Genomic DNA, 27,592 nt, shown 5'->3' with positions numbered 1-27,592 from the left:
ATGGGTGAGTAAAATGCAATCATTATAAAAAGCATAAGTAATAGATATAGTAGTCATAGCATAGGGACACCAAAAATACTATATCATCTATTACATCCTGTTTACGGTGATTTCCGGTAAACAACCGCTAGTCCTCCAAACTATAAAATATACTTTGGTTACTCGCAGGATCGACTAGATTGATCCTAGGACATAGTCAAACAATTGTCTCTCGATATGATTTGATTCATGTTTGTTTGCTCTGACTCCAAGAAAACTTGTTTGTGATATGATCGTATGAATATTCACTTAAAACAACACTTGTCATACATGTTAATATGATTTTCGACAAAGAAAACGTAAACAAAAGCGTGTAAACTGCAGGAATGTAAAGTGCAGAAATATAACGTGCAAGAATGTAAAATGCAGAAAAGTAAAGTTGCTTCGAAATGAAAGTTAAACAAAGAAAATAAAAGGAATTGAAAAAATACTAGAATAAAGAAAGATACAAATGTATTTAAAATGGTGTTGGTGTCATACGTACATTTCTCAACGAACTCGTTCTCTAAACACTTGATACTTGGGTGATTTGTGAGTGATTTGTACAAAATGAACACACGGAATCCTAACATTAAGACCCTTATTTATACTAATTTCGACCCTAACGGTCCTACACTAATCTGATGCCACGTTGCCCACAAGAATCCCTGGGATGCCATCTGTCCTTGTGCGGTTACACAGACTACTTCGAAATTCAAATCCTCCCGCCTGAATCCTCTTTCGACGCGTGGCAACGTGATCAGAACCGAGAATGCCACGAAAACACGTTAAGCCTCAGTACCTTACGTATTTCATAAAACATTTAAGTCTCAGAGATAATTCACTTCGAATTAGCTCCGATTCTAACCATCTTCGCTCCAACTCAAACAACATTCTCGAAACATGGCCATCAGTAGCCATTTTTAAATCTAAAAAATGGTCATCAGCAACCATCTTTCCTTGAATTATAATCCTTCAAAGAATATTTCCTCTAAACAAAATCTCCAGCCAACAAATTGCCCCCAATAGATGCCTGTTTCGAAAACCAGAGAAATAGGCGTTTCTTGTTATGACGAGATTTCATTTTACTCACTTCTTAGAGTTCCAAGACAACTTACTAACGTCATAATCATTTATGACTCCACTTTCAAAACGTCTTGTCATTTTCAAAGATGTCTTCTCAGAACTTACATTCCCACGTTCTGTCATTACTTCATGATCATTACTCCTATATACTAGGAGTAAGGCTAACAACTATTCAACCGCCGTTGGATTAAATCAACGCCTGCCGCGTGTCTTTTGACTTTTACCCAAAAGATTTGAAAGGGTTTCTGTTAAACCTTTAAATACTTGAACTTCTACCCTCGCATAACTTCCACTCCTATTTTCCTACGTTCATCACAGAAAAAAATCCTCTTTGGCTTCGTTTAACCCATTTCTTAAATCAAATTTACTCATGGCGTCTTCTTCAAATGCTCTTCAATCCATTCAAAAACTTCAAAATCCTACACAAATAGGGAATCAAGAACACATTCCAGACCCAAATGCTGCAGAGGCGCGCGCCATCTATGCTTCTCAGTTAATCATTCCTTTTGAACTTTCTGGAAAAACTCATGCTTTCATGGGTCCTTTACCGGGAGGAAATAACCCCTCTTTGAGTAAATTTTTTCCTGCTTATTATAAAACTAGACCTTTAGTTAGCAAGAATAAGATAGATGAAGATGGTCATCCAATCTTAGCTGATCCTGACAACACAGAAGAAACCTTGACTGAAACTTCTTCGGTCTTAGAGAAAATTAGGTTAAACTATGTAACCAATTTCGTGAGAGTCTTTAGGTCAATCCCTTTAGCAAAAGATCCTGAATTGTATTACGCTTGGCTAGCGAAAGTGGTAAAACAAAAGGCTTCTTTCTAGAAACAACTAGGGATTTATGACCTAATCCAGTTATCCAAAACAAGCTTAGAATATAACCAAACCATGTTAGTAGCGTCAGTTTATTTTTGGGATGCTTCTCACGATACTTTCCACCTTCCATGTGGAATGGTTACCCCTACCCTCTTTGATGTAGCTGCTATCACAGGGCTTCGACCAACTGGAGAAACCTTCGATCCCAATTTCATGGATACTGACACCATCCATTTTAATGAAGCAACAGTCACTTATACTGCTTTCATTCAACAATACCACAACGAAACGAACACAGAAGTCTCAGATGAAGAACATATTGCGTTTCTAGCACTCTGGCTTTCGAGATGCGTCTTTTGTTCTAGGTCCATACAAGTAGCAAAGAGATATCTTTGCATGGCTAACCAGCTGAATACTGGGAAAAAGTTAAACTTAAGCTAGTTAATTCTAGGATTTCTCTACGAGAATCTCGGTGAAGCAACAGACCTTGTTAAGAACTACAAAACAGGATCTCTTCTTTTTGCTGGTCCTTTCTGGTTGTTGCAACTATGGCTTAATGCCACTTTTGAGGCTCACCTCCGATACAAAAGTGTTGTGGATGAAGAAAGTACAGCTATAAAGAATCGAACAGTGGAAGGAACCAGATTATCTTACCTAACTCCAAAAGAAGAAACTGGCAAACTTCGTGAAACCTTCTTGGCATACATAATGATGTTCGCTAAACGTTATCAACTTAGTCCCTCGATGGCTCCATTCGTACAACGGAAAGTGGGCCCCGAATGGTTTACTCGAGAATTTCCAGCAACTTCTTCCGACCAACAAGCCGAATCCATGGCTATCTGGGAAGCTTTCCTCACCCCAAAGTTGTTGTATCACCGACTTCGATCTCCAAAATGTCACTGCTGTCTTCTTTGTTATCAACCAAATTTGGTTTTGAGACAATTTGGGTTGGTTCAACTCATACCAAAATGCTTGTACGAAAAAAGGAATCACATGTGTCTACACACTTCGCATCTGGCAGAAGATGAATATGAGTCAAAAATCTCCAAATATGTTGGCATCACCACTTTGTCTCCTGTCTCTTTCGAACCTGCTTTTTACTCTACCATAGATTTTCATCAATGGTGGACAGATTATTATTCCATGCAAATCTTCGATTCTGAAAGCCTTACTCGGGAACTAACTGAAGCTTTTGCTGATGTGCAGGCAAACTTCCATAAAGGTACTTCGACTCACATTAAAGAAATCCAAGCATTTCAAAAATTCTTTGAAACTATCTACAGGCCTGATGATCTTAGTCGGACCGTTCGTAAGGCTGCGGTCACTTTACGTGAAAAGTTTTCTGCTAAACTGGATAAGTTGAAATTGCCCACGTCTGTTCGACCTGAACTACGTTATGAAGTGGCTTTTAAACTTAATCCTCCAAAATTTCCTCCACTACCTAGTGCTGATTTTGGTGTGGCTTTAAGCCCTCCTTTTCCAGACTGGTTTGTGTGTGGGAATCTTATAAAAATCCTTCAGGAACAATCTAAAAAACGCACTGAAGGAGTGGTCCCGACTAAGCATACCTTGGATACTTTCAAAGGACATCTTCATATAGGTCTTGAGCACGTTCGCGTCTTGACTCCAATACCTGAAGGTTGGGGTTTAGACAATCCTTCGACTAACTTTTCCTTCTTCACTGGAATACTGATTTACATTTTGTTCACAGGCGTTACTCGAAAGAGAAATATCAAGGAAGCCCCTGCACAGAAGGGTTCTGGAGCTTCGAGGAGCACCAAGGCAAGTGGGAGTGATTCTGTCACCACTGGCAAGAAACCCACGGTACATACATACTTTATATTCTGACTTGTGTAACTTTATGAATAATACTCACTTGGTTTTAATATGTATTTCAGAGCTCGAAACCTCCAGCGCCTTCGAAGCGAAAAATTCCTCAGACGGCTGCTTCAGATGACGAAGATAAATCTCCTCCTCGTACTAGACAAGCAGTAAAGAAAAGACAGAAAACTGCCACCCCTTTAACCAAAGAAAAGGGATCTGGGAATTTGAAGCTTACTTCGTCAAGTGATAAGGTATCTTCTGATGAATCACCCTTAAAGGCTGCTAGTACTATCCCCATTGTAGAGAGCCACAACTCAAGCCCAGACAATGTTCCAACCAAGGTATTTGGATTTCACAACATAATCATCTTTTCAAATTTTAATTCTAATGATTAAGTTCACATCTTACCTTGTAAATGTAGGATGATGTAGGCACAGCTACTTCTGATCTCAAAACCTCAAGTCTAAACATTGATCTTGACAATCTTCGAGGTAAATGTCTGCCTTTTTGAATGACAGATGAATTTCTTGCAAATTTTCCATTTTGATCAATTATAACTATCGAACACAGGTGTTTCTCGACACAAATCTCATGTGCTTTCTCCGGTTATCGAAGACGCTCAGCCCCTTGCAACCATCATTCCAACTGTGCCTGCTAAAGAAAGCCATTCAAATGATGATTCTCCACCTACTCATCAAGATGAAAATATGGGGGAAAATCCTCAGTGTTCGGATAGTGATAATGCAGCCGAACAACCAACTGGCAGTGAAGATACTATATCTGAGCAAGATGCTGCGGAGGAAACTTCCAATTTGCCTACACCTGGTCCTCATGAAACTTTGACCTTCAGAACTATAGTCACTCCTGTGACTACTTCGAAGCAGGCCCCCGCAATGCTTACTCCTTCGGAACTGGAGCAACTCAAGAAAACTGATCCCGTAAGCTTCCTCAAGACCATGATGAGTGTTGATAACGTTTCACCCATTGGGCTTAAAACTTCTTCTAATGTCCTGGCGGATACTGGCGACAAGGATGATATTCCTAATCTCCTTCGTCAAATAAGGGAAAAGTTCTTTGAAACCAACCTCGTTGAAGCTCTAAGCAAGGATTCCACCAGATGTTATAGCTTAAACAATCTTTTGAAGAAAGTGGATTTACTTCTGGTCTCAGAGGAAGTCTCGGAAGTGATTGTTTTACTGGGTTCTCTGATTGATCAACTCCAATCTAATCTTCTTCGAAAACGAAATGTTGACGAACAACTCGCAACAAAGGTGACTTCTCATAGTTCTTCTTGGAAGGCTGCAAATGATGCAACAAAAAAGGCTGACGCCCTTAAGCTTGAACGTTCGAAGAACCAGAAGGAATATGAAATTGTGAAGCGAATATCAAATCCTGGAAACAAGAAATTGAACTCCTCGAAGAGAAGATAAAGAATGCCCAGTCTCGTCAGGTAGCAATCCAACAAACTCATCAGGAAGAATTGACTGAAGTGGCGCAGTTAGGGATTCAACACTTCGAGACGGCACAGAAGCTAGTGCCAGCGATCGAAGAACTGAAAAGACAACAAGCATTAATCGAACGTCATATGTCTTTATGGGAATCTCAATATTCGGAGATGAAAGATAACCTTCCCAAGGATTTTAATTAACCACTTTGGACCTTGTACTATCCTTTTGTGTTTTGTACTTAGTTCTTTTTTTTTTATTATTTTGTAATCAAACTTCCTCAGGAATGTATATGCAATTTTATCTTTCAATCTTCCATACATCGAATTCTGTAGTTGTCACGAGTAGCGTTTTAACAATTCCTAAAAATTGTCAACAATTTATTTTTATTATCATAATAATGATTTTAATAATGTACCCACGTGACATGATACTCTTCGCAGCCTCTCAAGCCTAGACTTGACGTTTCCACTTCCCGAGCCATAACCATCATTAAATGATGACATCACTTTTCCAAAACGTCTATTTGAGACGCACGTGTATCAGTTTTCAAAATGATTACACTCCAACTTCCAAGGTGGGAAACGGCGGAGGCCATAACTTCTCTTGGGGATACCAAACGCAGTCCAATCAACACTTAAAAGATAAACCGTTCTTTTAGGGCCAACGTGTTCTATATAAGGCTTAGCATTCTGCTCATTCTTTCATTCTCTTCACCAAGTTCTTATCAAAATTTTCCTTTCTTCCCTTTACATTCTTTCAAATACAGAGTTTGATAAAACCTCTTGTACTTCTCATCCTCACAATGGCGCAACCTTTGACTTACGTTACCATCCGGTCCTGCATCAAAAAGGAATTCAATCTCTCTAAGGAGGAATTCGATGAAAACCGCATCAATATTGGCGTACTCTTTGCTGACCAACAACTCCAGTTTTACCAGGAAATCCTGGACGGGTATGTTTATCCTAACATGCTGGCAGATTTCTGGATGTTTGCGTCCCTCCGTATAGATCCAGAAGGAAGAACCACCATTGTGTCTCAGGTTCGAAGGGCTCACATTACCATTACTACCTCAACCATCTCTGAACTGCTGAGGTGTGATAATTTTGGAGAATTGTTTGATGATAACACCATTAACATGACCACCTCTGATGTCCTGAGGTCTCTCATGGCTAATGATCCCTTTAGCGCTAAGATCATTAGGGTTTGGCACCAACTTTTAGTGGGCAACTTTCGTCCATGAAACCATGATCAAGACAGCATCATGGTAGAAGATTTGGAGTTCATTCTCTGTGCTCTCCGAGGAAGGAAAATCAACTTTCTATTGCTGATTTTCAAGCAACTTGTCGAAGCTGTTGCTATGGCCGCCTCTCGTCAAGGCGTAGTGACGTGTTTTCCTTATGGAAGGTTGTTGTCCTACATGTTTCTCAAAAAAGGTGTAGTGAGAAGAATGCGTAAGTCAGGATCTCTAGATCTCTTTGAAGCAGAAAGCTTGCCCCTGCTATCTTTGGAAGGCATAGAACAAAGGATCAACTAGAGGGTGCGTTGTTTGAAGCTTTGATGGAGATGTTATAGGTCTTAGTTTTATTTTTGAATGCTCCTTTTAATAGTCTCTAGTATGCTTCTATTTCTGTAGCCTTTGTTGTTCGTGGGAACACAATTTTCCAGAATGAATGTACTCTTCCAATCTTAATGAAATGTATTTTGACATTGCTTTGTCTTCTTACTTTATTTACCACATATCTTGTTTAAACACGAAGCCATTTTGGTGCTTGTTCAACAATTTTGGCCTACGTAGCATACTTTGAATATCAATGTTTTTGCAATTTTTACTTCGTGCATGCTTGGTTTGTATCTTTTCAGATACTTTCCGTTCACTCTTAAGATCCTACGATCTTCTGCCAACTTTTCTATCTCATAAGCGTTATTTTAGAATACTTTTAAGATTCGAAAGGGTCCTTCCCAGTGTGGGGACCATTTACCTAAAACCTGATTCTTTCGATCTATAGGCAAAATAACTTTCCAAACTAAATCATTGTTAATAAATGTTTTACCTTTCACCTTTTTATTATATGCTCTGGACACCCTTTCTTTTTGTCTTTTTATCATTTCCAACGCTCGAAGTCTGTCTTCGTCCAAATCCACCAGTTCGTTCATCATCAATTCCCAATATATGTTTGGAGGAATTTCTCCCTGTCTTTGGATCCGTACTGATTGCAAGTAGATCTCAACTGGGAGCACTGCATCGTGTCCGAACGTCAATTGGAAAAGTGTGGTGTTTGTAGCTTCTTTTGGCAACGTTCGACAGGCCCAGAGTGCTTGGTCCAAAGTTTTATGCCGACTTTTGGGTTTTTTCCCTACGTGTTTCTTTATTAGACCAATTATTATCTTATTTGCTGCTTCAACTTGTCCATTTGCCTGAGCGTAGTAAGGTGTAGAGGTAAACAACTTGAACCCCATTTCTTTGGCGAAATCTTGCATCTTTCGCCCAGTAAACACTGATCCTTGATTTGTGGTTATACTCTCCGGGATTCCGAATCTGTATATAATGTGTTTTTGAATAAACTTAATCACAGCCTCCTGATCCACATTTGCAAGTGGTATCGCTTCGACCCATTTTGTGAAGTAGTCTATTCCCACTAAGATATATCTTTGACCTTTAGAAGACTTGGGGTGAATTTCCCCAATTAAATCTAGTGCCCAGCCTCTGAAAGGCAATGGCTTTATTATTGAACTTAATTCATTTGTAGGAGCATGTTGAATACCTGCATGTTCTTGACACTCTTGACATCCTTTTGCAAATTCTATGCAATCTTTTAACATAGAGGGCCAATACATTCCATATCGAAACAAGAGCCATTTCATTTTGTGCCCTGCTTGGTGTGCACCACACACTCCGCTATGTACATTTGAGAGAGCCAAATATGCTTCCGCTTCACCCAGACATTTTAGCAAAACTCCTTCAGGAGTTTTCTTAAACAATTCGTTTTCCATTATGAAGTATGATAAGGCTCGATACTTTACCTTTCTATCCGTGTCTGTCGAAGGATCTTTTAAATAGTTCACAATTGGACTCCTCCAATCCGTATCTGCTAAAGAGTCTATATTTAAAACTTCAAACTCCTCTTTGTTAGCAAAAGCTAAATGTGAGTTCTCCAGATCACTTGGGGAGAGCTTGGTGGCCATTGCTTTGCCTCTTACTTCGATCAGTTCTTCTAGTTTTTCTTTTGATACCCTGTATCATGAGGCTAACTGTGCCAAATCATTCGCTTCTTGATTATTCAACCTTGAGACGTGATTTAAATCCACGTACTCGAATTTTTTAAGTAGCCTATTTGCTATGACAAAATACATGATCAAATTTTCTTTGATACATTTGTATTCTTTCGTCAGTTGCTTAATCACTAGTTCGGAGTCTCCTTTAATTTCGACTCTAGTTGCCCCCAATTCTAACAAAGCTTCAAGTCCAGCGATCAGTGCTTCGTATTCAGCCTCGTTGTTGGAGCATAAGGGACCTTCAATCTTGTACTTGAGCTTTGTTGGAATTCCATCAGGAGAAATTATTAGTATTCCAACGCCGATTCCTTCTTTATGGGTTGAACCATCGAAGTATAACTTCCAAGGCTTCAATTCTACATATTATTGAGGGTTCTCAACCACTGCATGGTCAATAATGAAATCTGATACGATCTGACCTTTCATTGCTTTAAGGGGTTGGAATATCAAAGAGTACTCAACAAGGGCCAAAGCCCACTTGCCAATTCGACTATGAATATTGGTTTTGATAGCATATGTTTAATAACATCACAATGAGACGAAACATAAACATCAACTGGCTTTATATAATACCTGAGTTTGATACAAGAGAAATATAAACAAAGGCAGAGTTTTTTTATTGCGCTATACCTAGTCTCTGCATCATTGAGTACTCTACTTAAGTAATAAATGGCTCTTTCGATGCCATCATCGTCTTCTTGAGCTAACATGCTACCTATTGTATTATCTGACGCTGAAATATACAGGCGCATGTGCTTCTTCCCATTTGGGGGAGATAATATTGGTGGATGCATCAAGTATTGCTTGATCTTTTCGAAAGCTTCCTGATGTTCAGCATGCCATTCAAACTTTCCTTGCTTGAGTCGAAGTAAGGGAGAAAAAGCTTGCGTGCGTCCACTCAAGTTAGAGATGAGTCTTCTCAAGAAGTTTATTTTTCCTAGTAAGGACTGTAGTTCTTTCTTCGTGGATGGAGGTTTTGTTTCCATAATAGCCTTTGTTTTATTCTGATTAGTTTCTATTCCCTTTTTGTGGACTACGAAGCCCAGGAAATCTCCAGCCTGTACAAAGAAAGCACATTTAAGGGGATTCATCTTTAAGCCATGTTTTCTCATTCTCTCGAATGATTGGCTCAGATGGTCAAGATGACTGTAATCTGAAACAGATTTTACAACAATGTCATTTATGTATACTTGCATGAAAGTTTCTATAAAATCATGAAATATAGAATTCATCGTTCTTTGATAAGTTGCCCCAGTATTTTTAAGACCAAAAGGCATTACAACCCATTTGTAGGTGCCTATTGCCCCTGGGCAATGAAAATTCTGTTTTGGACACATCTTCTTCTGCAATGAAGATCTGGTTATACCAAGAATATCCATCCAACATACTTAGATATTCGAAGCCTGCGGCTGAATCTACTAGCATTTCTGCCATAGGCATAGGATATTCATCCTTAGGCGTTGCTGCATTTAAATCACGAAAGTCTATGCATACTCTTAATGAACCGTTCTTTTTAATAACCGGCACAATATTGGCAGTCCATTCAACATACCTTGTAGTTCTGATGAACTTGCATCGTAGAAGTCTTTCGACCTCTGCTTTGATCTTTGAATGAATTTCTGGTGCAAACCTCCTAGGAGTTTGCTTGATAGGCTTTTTTCCTTCCTTTATGGGCAGCTTTAATTCGACCAAATCTCGCCCTAAACCAGGAATCTCATCGTAATCCCATGCAAAGCAATCTTTGTTTTCTTTTAATAACGCGATGACTCTTGAGTTCAACGTTGGCTCTAATTTTGCACTGACGTATGTTACCCTCTTCTGATCTCCGTCTCCAAGATTTACTTCTTCGAGTGGATCTTGGGCTAACATTTTTATATTTGCCGCCATTGGGTCTTTCTCGAATCCCAATGGTTCTTCATCGTAGATTGCGTCCAGCCTTTGACTCAACTCTTCACCTGAGATCTTTTCGGCTTGAACTATATCTTCAAGGAATTGAGGGATCGAATGTGTCCCAGAATTCGTCGTTTCTTCCTTTCTTGGAATTGCATCAACAATCATATGTGATAATTGGGCTTCGAGAGCCGTCTTTCTTTTGTTCTTGGCTATGTAAGTCGAAATCTTTTCGAAGAAGGATGATTCAGACATCATCAACTTCGTCATCCCAGCCTGTTGGCCGTATCGTTGGCAAATGGTCTATTGGTGCGGTATCTTCTGGACCGTCCATTATTTCTCTATTCCATTTGAATCCATTTGGGTGTAAAGACAAATAGTATAGAGCATTCTTGTTCGGAGTGTATATATCTTCAGCAGCATGGCAAGGTCCTATGTTTGCCAAGTTCCTGTCGAAACTAGTCTTATTGACTTGATTAACTTCGGCCATGTAGTAACTCAGATCTCCTTCAATGTTTTCTACTATGCCATCTTCCCTCCAAATGGTTAATCTTTGATGCATTGTCGAAGGCACTGCAGCAACTCCATGGATCCACTCTCTTCCTAGCAAAAGATTGTAATTCGCCTTTGCTGGTATCACCATGAACATCGTTGGCCTTGTGACCGAACCCACAGTTAGATTTACTTGAATGACTCCTAAAGTTTTCCCTATCTTGCCTTCGTAGTTAGACAAGACCATGTTATGTGGCCTTATATCAGTATCGAACATACCAATTCTCTTCAACATGTATTGGGGCATTAGGTTCACCGCTGCCCCCCCATCCACTAGGACTTTGTTAATGCCAACATTCTCAATCTTGGCCCTTATGTAGAGTGGTTTTAGATGGTTTCTCATACCTTCATCAGGCCGTTCGAAGAAAGCATTCTGCTCTTCGACTGCCCCATTGTTAAGCACATAATAATAACACACAGGTCTGTGTCGTGCCATCTCTTCCGCATCAGCTTCCTCACAATCTTCAGCTTCTGTTTCTTGATTGAACTCATGAGGAAACACTGACACAACATTGCAATTGAGATTTATAGACGATACTCCGTCTGAGTCGAAATCATTTGTCATCCTATCGTCTTCTTTCCAAGGGCTGGAATGCATCTTTTCTTCTTCTTTCTCATTTTTAAAATCGAATAACTTGCGTTCCACTGGAGGCTTACTTGTCATTGCCCCCTGCGTTGGGATTTGGTTGCTACTAGACTCTCCAATCTCCCTTGGTTTGTATTCCCTTTGGGCCTTCTTCATCCTCTGGTGCCTTCTCCATTGGGATCTAGACATAGGATTTTTGCCTTTGTAATTCTCCAACCTGTACATCTCTCGATTTGAGGTCTGAAATTGCTTCCTATATACCATTGCAGTTCTTCCCCCTTGGTCCCAACTTCGCCATTTGTTGGTTCTCGCACTAGCTTGCATCCACCTATCCCTGGGTATGTCTGCAGGGACTTTGAATGTGACCCTTCGAGCTCTAGGGTGCGGGCTGTCAGGCCTCTTTGATGGGGTCCAGTTATCGAACACATACATGTTGGGACGAAGTCCCTGAGTTTCTCGACCCATGTAGAAATATACCCTTTCGAATGATCGTGCTAGTAGTTCGTCATAGACTGCTCCACCTCTGGGGCATAATGCAACCTCAGTGTTTTCTTTGTGGCATCTGACCAAGAATCCTACTATGCTTTCTTCAGTCCCTGGGTATACCTTTAGCAATAGGTTTCCTCCTCTCCAGGGTTGCTCCATTCTTTCTCGTAGGGCCCTCTCAAAATTAGCTTGAACCCTTCGATTTAGCAAGATTGAACACCTTGGGCACATCATCATTTTTCCACCATTTTTCTCATGACAATTCCAGAGATAATCTTTCAAACTTTCCCCTCTTGGTGGGATTTCAATGTTTCCTTTCTCCCTTATCAGCCACTTTTCTAGTTCTTCTATTTTAGATAAAGGCCGCCTAACATTGACCATGTTAACAACTGCCGGAGGAGCTTCAGAAATCTGTATCTACTGAAGTTTTGCCCTGAGGTCTTCAGTGGCCTCGCTAGTTTTTCCTTTCAGATCTTCAGTCATCTCCGCATCAAAGGATTCTTCAATATCAGTATTGAAGACTGTGTTGTCCTTTAGGCTTTCAGTAGCCTGCTTTCCAGTTGAAATTATCTCTGATTCAGCAACATCGATTTCAGATACTTCTACCATGTTGACGTCCAGTGGTTCACACAGGTTAGTGTCAGCAACACTCAAAGGGTCTGTGTCAACCTTCATATGATTCTTGGCTTTATCAGCGAATTTCAGACGTCCGTCCTTGATAGCATTCTGAATTAGATCCCTGAAAAGAAAACATTGTGAGGTTTTATGGCCTAAAAAACCGTGATATTTGCAAAAACCTCACTTCTTCCGTTGTTCTAATGGAGGAATTTTGGAATTGGGAGGCACTATCATCTGGCCATCTTTCACTAACAAATCAAATATTTCGTCACATTTAGTGACGTCAAATGTGTAACTTTTCTTAGGAAATCTATCGCTTTTATCATTCTCTACTATATTTTTTCCATTAGAAGGGGTGAGCAATTTGCAAGAATAAGGCGGTGCTTCTTTTAACTCAGCTAGATCTATTTTGACCTCTTCCACGCTGTATGAATCTTCGAAAGATTCTCCGTCAGCGTCTTCAGCTTCAATATATGCTACCCTCTCCTTCTTATAACTTTTATTTGCTCTAGCCTTTTCTGCTTTTAGTCATTCGACTTGTCGAACCCTGTCTGCCAATTGGGCCATATCCCTTAGGTATTGGGTATCTAGTTTCTTTCTGATTGAATAATCTAGACCGCCTGCAGCCATTTCGACTAATTCGTGTTCTGGGACAACCGTGATGCATCTTGATTTCATCAAACGGAACCTGTTTAAGTAATCATCTATAGGCTCTGTGAACTTCCTCTTGATGCTAGCCAATTCTTTCAGACTTATCTTGGTTTGACCCATATAGAATTGTTCATGGAATAATCTCTCCAAGTGTGCCCATGCGTCTATGGAATTTGGGGGTAATGTAGTGAACCAAACAAAATCATTTTTTGTTAGCGAACTAGGGAAGTATTTAATTCTTAAATCCTCGTTCCCCGCTAAATCTCCTGCTTCCGTCAAATATCTGGCTATGTGTTCCACCGTTGATTCACTAGTGTCCCCTGAAAACTTCGTAAATTTGGGTACCTTGGTACCTCTTGGTAATTCTATTTGCATAATGTATTCGGGTATGGGGGACGTATAGTTTGGACGTCGAAGTCCAGTATTAAGGCCATTATTAGCCATTATTCTTTCTATCATGGCAGTGAGATTATTTTATGTTGCCAAGTTGTCTCCCTTAACCCTATGCACAACTTCGTCAGGATGTTCGTTTCTTCACACTACAACTACTCTAGGCTGTTGCTGGGGAACTGCTTGTCGACCAACGTTGGTGGGTTGATTTTGAGTTTCTAAATCTACCACTTGGTTTCGTTCGACTGATGTTGGCCTAGGTGGCGGTACTGCGGCTCGAACTTGTTCTAGAACTGGGTCCCCTTCTTGATAGGTTGATTGGTTGTTTCTTCGCCTATTTTGTGGGACTCCTAAGAAATCCGCCATTTGCCCTATTTGTGACGATATTTTTTGATATGTTTCCACATTGTCTTGGTTAGTCCTGGCAATGTTTGTTACTAATGGATTAAAAATCGACCCCAATTCTTTAGCAAGGACCCCTAACATATCATGGTTACTTGCATCCATTTCCTGTCGAAATGCCGCTTGACTACTGGTGGTTAAAGGAGGTATTTGGGCAGAGAAACCAGTGTTTTGTGCGCTTCGACCTATCGAACCGACATTAGGCGAAAACGCCGTTGGGTTCATTGTAGTGTATGTAGGACCTGTTCCTCGTAATCCTGCCATGTATGAATATGGCATTCCATATGGGTTGTTAGGTCTCCAACCTTCAAAAGCGGTTGATGGTCCTGGGGTAAATAATTGACTTGTGGCGTTTGTCGAGAAAAGTGGTATCTCGCTTGCGCCTGTGAGTGGAGGCACGGTAGTTGAACTCGAGACTGGAACAGTCCCTGTTATCCCTGAAGTATTCTCGGGTATAGCCTGGGAACTACTTATGGGTCCAGACCCTGTCGAAACCGGTATATCCTGTACCTCTTGAGTAGAAGTCGAAACGTGCGTAGAATTTGTCGCTACTGTTCCTGACCCCTGTGGGGGATCTTGATCTCCCCCTCCACTGGCCGTATTGACCATTTTCTTGTTGTACCTTCGTTTATGAATCGGTTGTGCACTGTTGGTTAATTTACCGTTCCTAAGGTTCATACAAGGTCTTGATATTATCTAGACAAAACAAAACAATCAATTAATAACAATCTGTTTGACACTGTCCCACTGGGCGTGCCAATTTGTTTACGGTGATTTCTGGTAAACAACCTCTAGTCCTCCAAACTATAAAATATACTTTGGTTACTCGCAGGATTGACTAGATTGATCCTAGGACATAGTCAAACAATTGTCTCTCAATATGATTTGATTCATGTTTGTTTGCTCTGACTTCAAGAAAACTTGTTTGTGATATGATCGTATGAATATTCACTTAAAACAACACTTGTTATACATGTTAATATGACTTTCGACAAAGAAAATCTAAACAAAAACGTGTAAACTGCAGGAATGTAAAGTGCAAAAATATAACGAGCAAGAATGTAAAATGCAGAAAAGTAAAGTTGCTTCGAAATGAAAGTTAAACAAAGAAAATAAAAGGAATTGAAAAGATACTTGAATAAATAAAGATACAAATGTATTTAAAATGTTGTTGGTGTCATACGTACATTTCTCAGCGAACTCGTTCTCTAAACACTTGATACTTGAGTGATTGTGAGTGATTTGTACAAAATGAACACACGGAATCCTAACATTAAGACCCTTATTTATACTAATTTCGATCCTAACGGTCCTACACTAATCTGATGCCACATTGCCCACAAGAATCCCTGGGATGCCATCTGTCCTTGTGCGGTTACACAGACTACTTCGAAATTCAAATCCTCCCGCCTGAATCCTCTTTCAACGCGTGGCAACGTGATCAGAACCGAGAATGCCACGAAAACACGTTAAGCCTCAGTACCTTACGTATTTCGTAAAACCTTTAAGTCTCAAAGATAATTCACTTCGAATTAGCTCCGACTCTAACCATCTTCACTCCAACTCAAACAACATTCTCGAAACATGGCCATCAGTAGCCATTTTTAAATCTAAAAAATGGTCATCAGCAACCATCTTTCCTTGAATCATAATCCTTCAAAGAATATTTCCTCTAAACGAAATCTCCAGCCAACACATCCATAGCAAAATCAACAATCTCAAATTCTTCACGTCAAACACTCCAACTCAAAATCACATTAATTGCATCACTTAATTCAAGTACTGTGCAATGCCACAAATAATGAGATGCAACGTCAATAGACTCATGCATGTGGTACCAAAATCGTCACTGATGACTTAGTCATCGTTATCTCCAAAAATCCCCACCAATAGAATCGACTCCCACTTGGAACCAGAGCACATCATAAGTTGCACTCAATTCACACTATGGGATTGAGGCCATCACTGGACCCAAAACGTCCTACAATCTTCACTGGATCATCGTCCTATAAAACTTCACTAGACAACTCGCCCGAAAAATGTTATGAATGCATGATGCACAACAACATATAATACGACCATGACAAGTCAAAATGCATCATCATTCATCATATTAATCATACCTCGTCATATGCTTCATAATCACACACACATCTGTCATACCCCAATTTTTGACCTAAGATACCACCTCATATCATTTGCATATGCATCATTTGCATCTCTAACAAATTGCATAGCTTGTGTTTGTTACTTGTGCTCAGCAGGGTTTAATCAAGAGATCACTCATCAGTGCAAGAAACAGTCAATTAGGGTTTTGTTCTCCCTTCATCTCAAATGAATCATCTTCATCTACAATCAATATTTGGTCCTCAGAGATTCATTTCAACAAGCTCAAAGGCTCTGAATCGACTGAATTAGGGTTTTGACTGAAGACAACATACTCTTGACTTTTACTCAGAATTTGACATAATGACTTGGGACATGACATCAAGACCCCAAGTGCATCATTTTGACCTAATCCATTGGCTCAGAACATCTCTTACACAAGGAATGACCAACAGTGAAATTGCAAATCATCAGATTAGGGTTTTGAACTATCAGGGACCAAAATCAGGGATCACATTTGGGAAACCCTAAAAATCCCCAGGAAGTCAATCAAAGGTTTCAATCATTTCAAATAATCCCTATGACAATATCCAATGAAAATTGTGTCTCAATTCAAGATCCACAGTCATCATTTTCACCAGGTCGACAATTAGGGTTTTTGACCTAATTCACTAAACCACTGACTTTTTAATCAGGACATGGTGCCACAACTCAAACCATGGCTCAATATCCTCTAATGCTTCAATATGATCCATTCATACCATTCATATGGTGAGGATAGCCTGTTTCATTTGAAATCTCCAGAAACGCGATTCGTCTGAAAAAGTCAACTGTACAAGATCACCATTGACTTTTAGGGAATTTTGGTCAACCATGACTTTTGAAGTTTTGAATCATCAATATATGATATATGAAGTCATTTGATCAAGGAAAATCGAGAAAATCAATCAAGAATCAAAAAGTCAAAAGTTTGACTTTTCATACTTAAGAAAAATTTCTAAGTGTTTTTCATGGTTTTTTTCCAAACTTTGGAAGGGAATTTCTCAAAATTTCACCTACAAACTGAAAAAAACTTCCAACATGAAAGTTGTAGATTTTGATCCAATAAACAACTTTGACACATATAATTTTTTTCCATAAGATCAACCATTTAAGAGATATGGAGCTTCAAAGTTGGAACTTTATGAAAATTTCACTTAAAATCTCATTTTCTTCAAAGTTCATGGATCTTTTTCACCCACTTCCTTAAAGGTCTTGAAGAAACTTTCAACTAGGGTCTTGAAGTGTGTAATATGAGCTTTCCAAAATGACCAAGAGCATGAAAAAACATAGCTATGGTTTTGAATTTTGTCATTAGAGGTCCTTATGCATGAAATTATAAGCCATTTTTACCAAAGTTATGCACTATTCTACTAAATGATCCAAGTAATGATGCATAGATGCAATAATTGGTAGATATTTTCTGATTTGAGATCAGAATGGAAGAGGATAAGAAGTTTGGCCAAAATAACCATGGTTTAGTTACTTTAACCATTTGCATTAAATGTAAAGATTCCACTTTATCTCCAAATGCCAAATCACCAAAGAAGAAGCAAGTTGCAAGGCTCTGCATTCAGAACTCATGGCCTATAAATAGAGGTCATTTCCACTCTTCAATTCACACCAAAACCTCACAATTATAGGTTTTCTCTCTTCTTTCTTGAATTGCAAGTTTCATGAGTTTCAAAGAGGAGAAAGTGCAAGTTCCATCCCTTGCAAGTTCTGAGCAAAATGATGCTTCCCACAACTCATAAACATCATATGGGATGTGTTTGATCCATCCATACACTCCAAAAACACCTAAAACTCAAAATCACTACCTCACTTCTCAAATATGCATAACATGAGACTTATCATGCCAATTTTCATTCAGGCTCAATTCTGTCCAAACTATCACTTCTAACATCATCCATATATCACATATGAACTATCCAATCCATCACATATAGCCAATAACCTCAGAATCATCAAATTCATTTCACTCTTGAAGCTTATGCAGATCGGGTACCATGGCCATGCCCAGATGAATTCAGATGGTTCCAAGCATCCAGACACCTTCCATAAGGTCCATTGAAGCTATCCAGATCATCAAACAACTTCTGTAACACCTCCAAGCAAGAATTCGATTCTCAGGTGTGCCGTTTTTAAGGTAAGTGCTCATGAACTTCAAACTCATACTTGCACGCATCATAAATGAAATGTGAGCATACCATCTTGTTTCTGCACCTATGAGGATCATTAACCCTCAATCAATTGCTATTTATCTTGCACATACACGATTTCATGATCAATCTCAGAATTAGGGTTCTTCGTGTTCGTCAGAAAATTGACCCCCTTAGAGTGAAAATAAATGAATTATGAGGGCATCATCATGTTCCTCGTGAAAAACCGAGTGAGATAGACCCTTTGATCGATCAAAACAACACAGTTTTGAAGATTTTTGAATTTCAGTTAGGGTGTGTTCTTGGCGCCAGATTTTCGTTCAAAGAATTCAAATAATTGTTTTAAAATATAATGTGTTGAACGCGTATCATAAACAAGCTGCACGCGCAGCTCAGTTGGTTGTTGTTTTGAGTGGTGAACCTTAAGGCGTGGGTTCAAACCCTGGCAGGACCAAACCTTATTTTTTGACACTATTTTTCTTCATTTTCTTCACAACTTCATCATTTAATTTAACCAATCAAATCAACTTATTTTTTCTTCATTTTTTAAACACTTCTTATTTAATATACATATTTTGACAATATAAAAAAAATCACAAAAAAAGATTTATTTAATATGTTTTTAATTAGGTTTAAAATGATACATTTTTAAGTGTTTTTAAATACTTTAAATATTTGTTTTTCATTTAATTTTCAAACCTAATCACTTGTAAATATTTTTGTGATCAAAACCTAAATCACTTAGGTCTTAATTAAGCATTAAAATTTGATTTAAACTTAATTAAGTTGACTTTTGTCAAATTCAAATCATTTTAAAACAAGCGATCGCGATTCTTTTCAAAGACGATAAACCATTTCTTTTTGAAACTATTGATTAAATCTTTTTAATTGATCAATTGATTTTCAAAACGATGTGGGGCCTCTCGAATATTAGAGAGTATAAGACCCACTCCTTTTTCCTTTTATACAGTTTTTTTCTTCTTTAAACAATAAACTTCTTTCAAAACAAAAAAACTTTCAAACAGTTTTTCAAACCTCGCATCTTTTTTCAAAACAATCAACCATGTTTTATAAAATAAAACATGGGCCTCCACATAGGTATAAGTCCCATTCCCGTACATGAAATTAGGTATTTCATTGTACACCCTTTTTGTACATACCTCGACCAATTTGATTTTTTTTTAATCTTGAATAACAAATCAAAAATGAAGGTTTTCTTTAAATCTTCCCAAAAATACCATGGGCCTCCATGTAGGTATAAGTCCCAAGCCCCTTTGTAAATACCTGTTTACATAGCTTTGAATAAACTCAAGTGGACCTCTCCTCGAGTATAAGTCCCGAGCCCCTGTGTATACAAATGGATCATGCTTACAGGTATATTTCCTTCATAAACTCCATTATATACACACACTTTGTCATATATATGTATAACTGTTCATAATTGTTCATGTACTTGTTCATATTTGTTTGTACTTGTTCATACTTGTGATTGTGTTATATATGCCTGTTCAACTTAGTACAACACTAGGTTCCCCATAGCCTCCTATTGGGCTTCGTGCAAAGAATCTCCCTAGTTTAGGTTAGGACATAGAGTATGGTTTCCCGGTGAAATCGCTCTAAGAGCTCAAACCAACTATACCATGCCTCCCCTTGGGCTTTGTACAAACGAGTGACCCTCCCATAGCCTCCTCTTGGGCTTACAATGCAAGGACCCTGGATTGTCCCTCCCATAGCCTCCTCTTGGGCTTACAATGCAAGGACCCTCGGATAGCCTCCTCTTGGGCTTCGTACAAGGACCCACGGGCTTCTTATAAGCATCCCAATATCCAAATCAAATACCCTAGGAGATTAGACATTTATCATCTCTATGATAGGAGTATCTCTTCTATATCATCACAAACAATCAATCAATCAATCAAACTTTTTTGCCACAAGGCTGGCTAATCAATCAAACCTTTTTGCCACCATACTGGCTGATTAATCAAAGTTTTTGTCACAAGGCTGACTTCATTGAAACTTTTGCCACAAGGCTGGCTGATTAATCAAAACTTTTTGTCACAAGGCTGACTTCATTGAAAGTTTTTGCCACAAGGCTGGCTAAAAAGCATCTTTATCATTCTAAGCGCCATAAGTGGCATGGCCCAGGGCTTGTAATGAAAAGATTTTCAAACAAAAAAACAAACAGATGTATGTGATGATATAGATTAGATACATCGAACATTTAGATGACATTTGTCTCTTTTCCTTTGCTTCCACTAGCATAAGTGGGAACTACGATTGCTCTGACTTTCTCAACATCCCTTTGAGAATACGTAGGCACAAGGTCGTATCCTTGGCGAGCAAAACTTCTCTCTCAAACCATTCAAACCTTAGCACCCGTAGACCCCGAGCTACAGATGCTCTGATTCCCTCTAAGGGATATGTATGCAGAGGATCGCGATGATCTTTGCGAGCATAATCAAACCAACACCTTAGGTCCCACCTATTTCACAAGAACCCCCATAACAAGAATGGAATAAACAAAACAAAGAAACCTATAGAGTACTATAGATACGTTGGGTGCTCATACCTTCCCTTCGTATAACCAACCCTCTTACCCAAGATCTCTCCCCCCACTTTTAGGTTATTGCAGCTTTTTTCCTTTTCCTACTTTGGAAATAATAAAAAGTTTGGTCGGAACAAAAGAAAAATCATTTTTTGAGCACTCGAGCCCAAAGAAGGCATCAGGTGTCTCATCCCGAAAAAAGGATACGATTTTTCCCCGCGACAGAAAAATGGCGACTTCACTGGGGACCATCTTTTTATTGTTTCCAAAGAAAGGGTTATTTCTATTTGTTTTGTTTTTATTTTGTTCTTGTTTGGTTCTTTGGTTCTGTTACTTGTGTGGTTCTGTTACAAGTGATACATTATGGACAAATCCTAACCCGGATTAAGTACACATAAGAATTAGGTGGAGGGTATAGTCATGTGCAGGCGCACGTGAGAATCCTTCCGCTCAGTGGAGGTTCCTTGTTTGTAATATATGTTTAGCGAGTTTAGTTGCGAAGACATTATTGCTTTCATTGAACTGTAGAAGCTGAGTTGGCTGTAGAACCCCAACCCATCCTGGCCTTATTAGGTTGTGGTGCAGAAACTATTCAGGTGAAGACTTGGATTAGTTGTCATGCGGAGAACCACACTCAGACGAGTTTTTCTTGAGAATATTGCTGGCTCATGAGTTTAATTGTGGAAAGCCGGTAATATCCGAAAGAAAGATGTAGACTCTGACGTATCAGTAGAACATGTTTTGCAGGTGATTAACTAGAACTATCCCATGTTTGGTTCTCTGACCTCATGCTCGTGACGCTGGACCTTTGAACCTGTGTGTACCATGTTTGTGTTACCATGTTTGTGTTGCCATGTTTACAGTACCATGTTTGCGTTACCATGTTCGCTTTACCATGTTTGAATATGTGGCATCCATGCATCCATGCATTCATACATCCATAAAAAATAAAAATAAATCTTTTTCCATAAAAACATGATTTTTTCCAAACAATTAGAGAATTTTCTTTGCAAACATTATAGGATTAGGTTATGGAGTGGGTAAAAAGGCATACCAAGAGGTACGGTTTCAAAGAGCCTAATGTGGAAAGACTGAAAGAGTTAGCGTCTTTTGTACAAGATCCTTCTGATTTTAGGAAAAGCCATGGAAAGCTTTTGCCTATCTTGAACACTCATGTTGATGAAGGACTTCTCAAAACTCTGGTTCAGTTTTATGATCCCGTCTACCGGTGTTTTACCTTTCCAGACTATCAGTTGGTACCAACCTTGGAAGAATATGCCAATCTTTTGGGTATTCCTGTGTCTGACAAAATACCTTTCAATGGTTTGGAAGCCATTCCTAAGTCACCAGTCATTGCAACAGGTACCCACTTGAAGAAATCTGAAATAGAGAGTAATTGGACTACCAAAGGAAACCTTCCAGGTTTGCCTTCACAGTTTCTAATAAAGAGAGCCTTTGATTTCATCGAGACTGGTAGCATGATAGCTTTTGAAGCTGTACTAGCCTTGCTCATCTATGGGTTGGTTCTGTTTCCCAATATCGACGACTTTGTTGATATCAATGCCATAAAGGTCTTTTTGAATGGAAATCCCGTTCCGACTCTGCTTGGTGACATGTATTTCTCTGTCCATCATAGGAATCACCAAGGTGGTGGAATTATTGTATGTTGTGCACCTCTGTTGTTTAAATGGATTGTTTCACACTTACCTAAGTCTCCCATTTTCACGGAAAACCGGGAGGGTTTACGTTGGTCTCAAAGACTTATGTCTCTTACTAATAATGATATTCAGTGGTATACCTTGGCTCGCTGCGGTACAGAAACCATTGAAAGTTGTGGAGAATTCGCCAACGTACCCCTCATTGGTACACAAGGAGGAATTAACTACAATCCGGTCCTAGCCCGACGACAACTCGGGTATGCAAATTCAACTAAACCCATTGGCCCTACAGTGGAAAGCTACTTCTATCAGGAAGGAAATGATCCTCAAGGGTTGAAAACAAAAATGGTGAAAGCCTGGTACGACATCCGATGGAAAGAAAAAGGTGAGATAAGGAACTGTATCGCTACGAACGCCTACGTCTGTTGGGTAAAGAAAAGGGCAAAGGAGTTTCAAATGCCTTATGATTATGAAAAACCCATGTTCCCTGTGGTACCTCAACGACCCAACATTCCCGCTATGGAGGAATACCAAGACACTTTGACCAAGATGAGGATAGAAAAAGACGCTTGGGAAGAAAAGTTTCGAAGAACTGATGTGGAAAATAGAAAGTTGAAGAAACAAGTGAAAGAACATGAAGAAACTCTCTATTATCAGGATGGATGGCTCATGAACAAAGATGAGAAGATCCGTCGGAAAGATGCCGCAATCAGAAGATACATCAAAGAAAGCAAGAAAAAGCTTGAAGGCTCAACAAGCAACGCTCCGATACCTGACAATTGGAAGAATGTGGTTGACAAGCTGAGAGCTGAAAAGGCCGAGTTGAAAGCTTACTATGGGAAAGAAATCATGAAGCTCAAGCTGCACAATGCATTTGGTTCTTCGTCTGATGAAGATGTTTAGGATTTGTTTAGATTTTCATGTATCATTTGATTCTGTAAGGAGCTACGCTCCAATGTTGTAACATTTCCCATTATTTCAATAAAAGAATTGTTTGTGTTCAAATGTTTGCAAGGAAATAATCTTTAAAATGTTTGGAAAAATCATAAAATTTCTCTTTGCATACATCATTCTGCATATCGAGTCTGTTGTATAGAGTCTCATCTTTTGGATCTTTCTCCAATAGATCGTCAAGCTGTCGCGTCTCAAAGTTTCTCGACCGCGCTCGCAATCAGATCACAGATACAATACTCGTTCAAATAGAAGAAGAGTAATGGAACACTCTGAACAAGAGAATATTGAGCTCCGTGGTACAGTGACCACCCTTCAGGAAAAGTTGGAAAGTCTCACTACTCTGGTTGACTCCTTGATGGCCGCACAGAATCAGCCGCCACCACCCAACAGTCAAGCAGCGGTAACATCTGAAGTCACTACTCCAGTTTCTACAGTTGCATTCGGTATTCCATCTTTCTCTATGCCAGAAGGTTGGGGCCCGCCTTTCAGCTTTGGTACAGGTTTCCGCCATAATTTCTCTGGGGTTCAAACAGCTACAACTGAAGCGCCTGCTGCACAAGGTTCGGCGTTTATTCCACATTCAGGGGTAACTTTTTCCCAAATCACTATGGCACTTTCTCAACCCACTATGACAGTTCCGACCCCTACGGTTCACACTGTTCCTTATGATGGCAATGAGATTTATCATGATCAAGGTGATAGCACAAATCAGCGTAATCTTGTGGAAGATCTCCAAGAACAGTTCAACAAGATTCAACTGGAAGTCAAGGCTATTCGTGGGAAAGATTTGTTTGGAAAGAATGCCCAGGAGCTATGTTTGGTTCCCAGTGTACAAATACCGGCTAAGTTCAAGGTCCCTGACTTTGAGAAGTACAAAGGTAGTTCTTGTCCACAAAGTCATCTTGTGATGTATGCCAGAAAAATGTCTACTTATGCAGATAATCATCAGTTGCTCATCCATTACTTTCAAGACAGTTTGACTGGTGCCGCACTGAAGTGGTACACAGGCTTGGATAGCACTAATATTCGAACATTCAATGACCTAGGTGAGGCCTTTGTCCGACAATACAAATACAACTCGGATATGGCTCCAGACAGAGATCAGCTCCGATCCATGGCTCAGAAAGACCATGAAGCTTTCAAAGAATATGCCCAACGATGGAGAGAAACTGCTGCTCAGATTAATCCACCGTTAAAAGAGAAAGAGATGACAAAGATCTTCTTGAATACTCTCAGTCCGTTTTATTATGAACGCATGATTGCTAGTGCTCCAAGTGATTTCACCGAAATGGTAAACATGGGGATGCGTCTAGAAGAAGGAGTCCGAACCGGACGTCTGACTAAAGAAGGTGGATCTTCGAGTGGAACCAAAAAGTTCGGAAGTGGTTTCCCAAAGAAGAAAGAACAAAGTGTTGACATGGTGTCCCAAGGGAAGCCAAGAGGAAACGTCAATCGTCGACAACAGATTGCTGCTATTGCGCCAGTCGTTAATACAGCACCAAATCCGGGATTTACCCCGCAGTTTCAACAACAACAGCCTCGACAACAGGCTCAGCAGTTCAACAATAATCAGAATCGTGTGCAAAGAGCTCCACAGTTCGATCCGATTCCAATGACCTACACAGAATTGTACCCTGCGTTGGTTGAAAAAGGTCTCGTTCAAACTAGAGCACCACCACCAGTACCTGAGAAACTCCCATGGTGGTACAAAGCAGAGGTCTCATGCCCTTATCATCAAGGAGCACCTGGCCATGATCTTGAGCATTGCATAGCTTTGAAATATGAAGTTCAGAGGTTGGTTAGATCTAATCTCCTCTCTTTCAGAAATTTGAATCCAAATGTGCAAGCAAATCCGCTGCCCAATCATGGAGGGCATGTTGTAAACATGGTGTATGGATGTCCTGGTCCATACCGAGTCTATAATATCAATTACTCAAGAGCCGATTTGGTACAAATGCACGCCACTCTCTGTCGAGGACAGAATTTTCGCCAGCATCAATATGGTTCCTGTAGCATATGTTGTGTAGATCCTCACGGATGTTCGATTGTGAGAAGAGATCTCCAAGTTCTGTTGGATAATGGTACTATTCAGATCTACCGAAATAGGGATGAAAATGAAGTTAACATGATAGGATGTTATCCGCATGAGCTTTTAGTCTCAGATATCAACTCGGAAATGCCTAAAGTTAACGTCATCATTCCTCATTTCAACATGCCCGAGCGCATAGAAGTTACTTACAACAAGCCAAGGGTTCCTGTTGCTCCTTTGATCATTTGTCTACCTGGACCTGTTCCTTATGACTCTGACAAGGCAGTTCCATACAACTACAATGCAACAATGATAAAGAATGGACAAGAAGTTCCTTTACCAACTCTCTCATCTGTCGTAAACATCGCTGATGTGAGTCGAGTAACAAGAAGTGGACGTGTGTATACTCCACTACCTTCAAAGCAACCTGTTGCTCCTGCAACCGGACAAAATCCTGTCAATGTTCCGGTGGGGAATCCTGTGGAAACTCCTGTTAGTAATACAAACACTGATGTTGGTCAATCCAGTGGAACCAATGTCAATCCTGACTTTGACGAAATTTTGAAGCTTATCAAAAGAAGTGAATACAAGATTGTGGATCAGCTTATGCAGACTCCTTCAAAAATCTCAATACTTTCATTGCTTTTAAACTCTGAAGCACACAGGGAAGCCCTGATGAGAGTCTTGGATCAAGCTTTTGTAGATCATGATGTGACTGTTGACCACTTTGATGGGATAATAGCCAACATAACAGCTTGTAACAATTTAAGCTTCTGTGATGAAGAACTCCCCGAGGAGGGTAAAAATCACAATCTTGCTTTGCACATTTCTATGAACTGTCAGTCAGACTCTTTGTCCAATGTGTTGGTAGACACCGGATCTTCCTTGAATGTGATGCCAAAGACGACTCTTGCTCGCTTGTCTTACCAAGGAATGCCTATGAAGTTCAGTGGTGTAGTAGTCAAAGCATTTGATGGATCGCGAAAATCTGTTATTGGCGAAGTCAACCTTCCCATGACAATTGGTCCACATACATTTCAAATCACCTTCCAGGTCATGGACATTCAAGCTGCTTATAGCTGTCTGTTAGGACGACCATGGATCCATGAAGCAGGGGCGGTAACTTCTACGCTCCATCAAAAGTTAAAATTTGTAACAAATGGAAAATTGGTAACAATAAGTGGGGAACAAGCCTTGATGGTGAGCCATTTGTCCAATTTCTCTTTCATTAGTGCCGATGATGTGGAAGGAACTCAGTTCCAAGGTCTCTCTTTAGAAGACGAATCTTCCAAAAAGAAAGCATCAATCTCTTCATACAAAGAAGCAGTAAAAGTAGTGAGAGATGGAACTACCACTGGCTGGGGGCAAGTTGTGATCCCGACCAAGAATGAAACCAGAGCAGGTCTCGGATGTTCACCAACATTCTCAAACTGCACCAAGAAGGATGAAACCCTTCGTCCGATCAAAGAAACGTTCCATAGTGGAGGGTTCCTTAACCCAATTCCTCAAGAGGTTAATGTCCTTATCGAAGAATGCATCGAAGAAGGTCTCTCCGATGATGAAGAAGAATGGAAATGTTATCTCAATGACTCGGGATACATATCTCAGGAAGAACCATATCCTCCTTCGGAGAAACCCAAAGGCAAAGAAACTGAGCCTGTTCCTGCAGAAATCTGGGACACCTTGGGACAACCAAGTGGAAAATTTGATTATATGGTGAAATATACTGCACCTGAAAGTTCAAAGATTGCGATTGAGGACATCCAACCAACTGGATGGGGAGATCCCTTTGAATATAATAGTCAACCAAAAGAGGCTTATCAGCCCTGTCAATTTTCTCAGCAACCTGAAATTACTGAAGATTTCGGATTCAATGCATCTGCCAAGGTTCATAATCCTGAAGATGGTTACTATCACATAAATGCCATTTTTGAAGATGAAGGGGAAGATGGTCCCGCAACTGACTCGGAAAGTGTCGCTGACAATGAGTCTCTTCATCCTGAAGACTGGGAAATACATCCTGAAAATTCTGAAGATTGTGACTCATCATATGCT

The 27,592-nt window shown here is 39.7% G+C and overlaps 1 protein-coding gene across 1 annotated transcript; it reads left to right on the top strand.

Moving 5' to 3' along the window:
* On the top strand, positions 1-26,950 carry LOC131649009 (uncharacterized; the record flags this gene model as incomplete). The annotated part of the gene is made up of 7 exons (XM_058918756.1): positions 1-4; positions 3,636-3,706; positions 3,823-3,991; positions 4,319-4,614; positions 5,963-6,235; positions 24,320-24,907; positions 26,123-26,950. Coding segments are annotated over exons 1-7 (2,229 nt in total), but the record flags the coding sequence as incomplete, so codon positions are not given.
* Between the last annotated feature and the right edge of the window lie 642 nt (positions 26,951-27,592).

This window comes from Vicia villosa, linkage group LG2, assembly GCF_029867415.1.
Source record: "Vicia villosa cultivar HV-30 ecotype Madison, WI linkage group LG2, Vvil1.0, whole genome shotgun sequence".
NCBI classification, from domain to species: Eukaryota; Viridiplantae; Streptophyta; class Magnoliopsida; order Fabales; family Fabaceae; genus Vicia; species Vicia villosa.
Note: the sequence above shows the minus strand (reverse complement) of the source record. Positions and strands in the feature narration are given on the sequence as shown.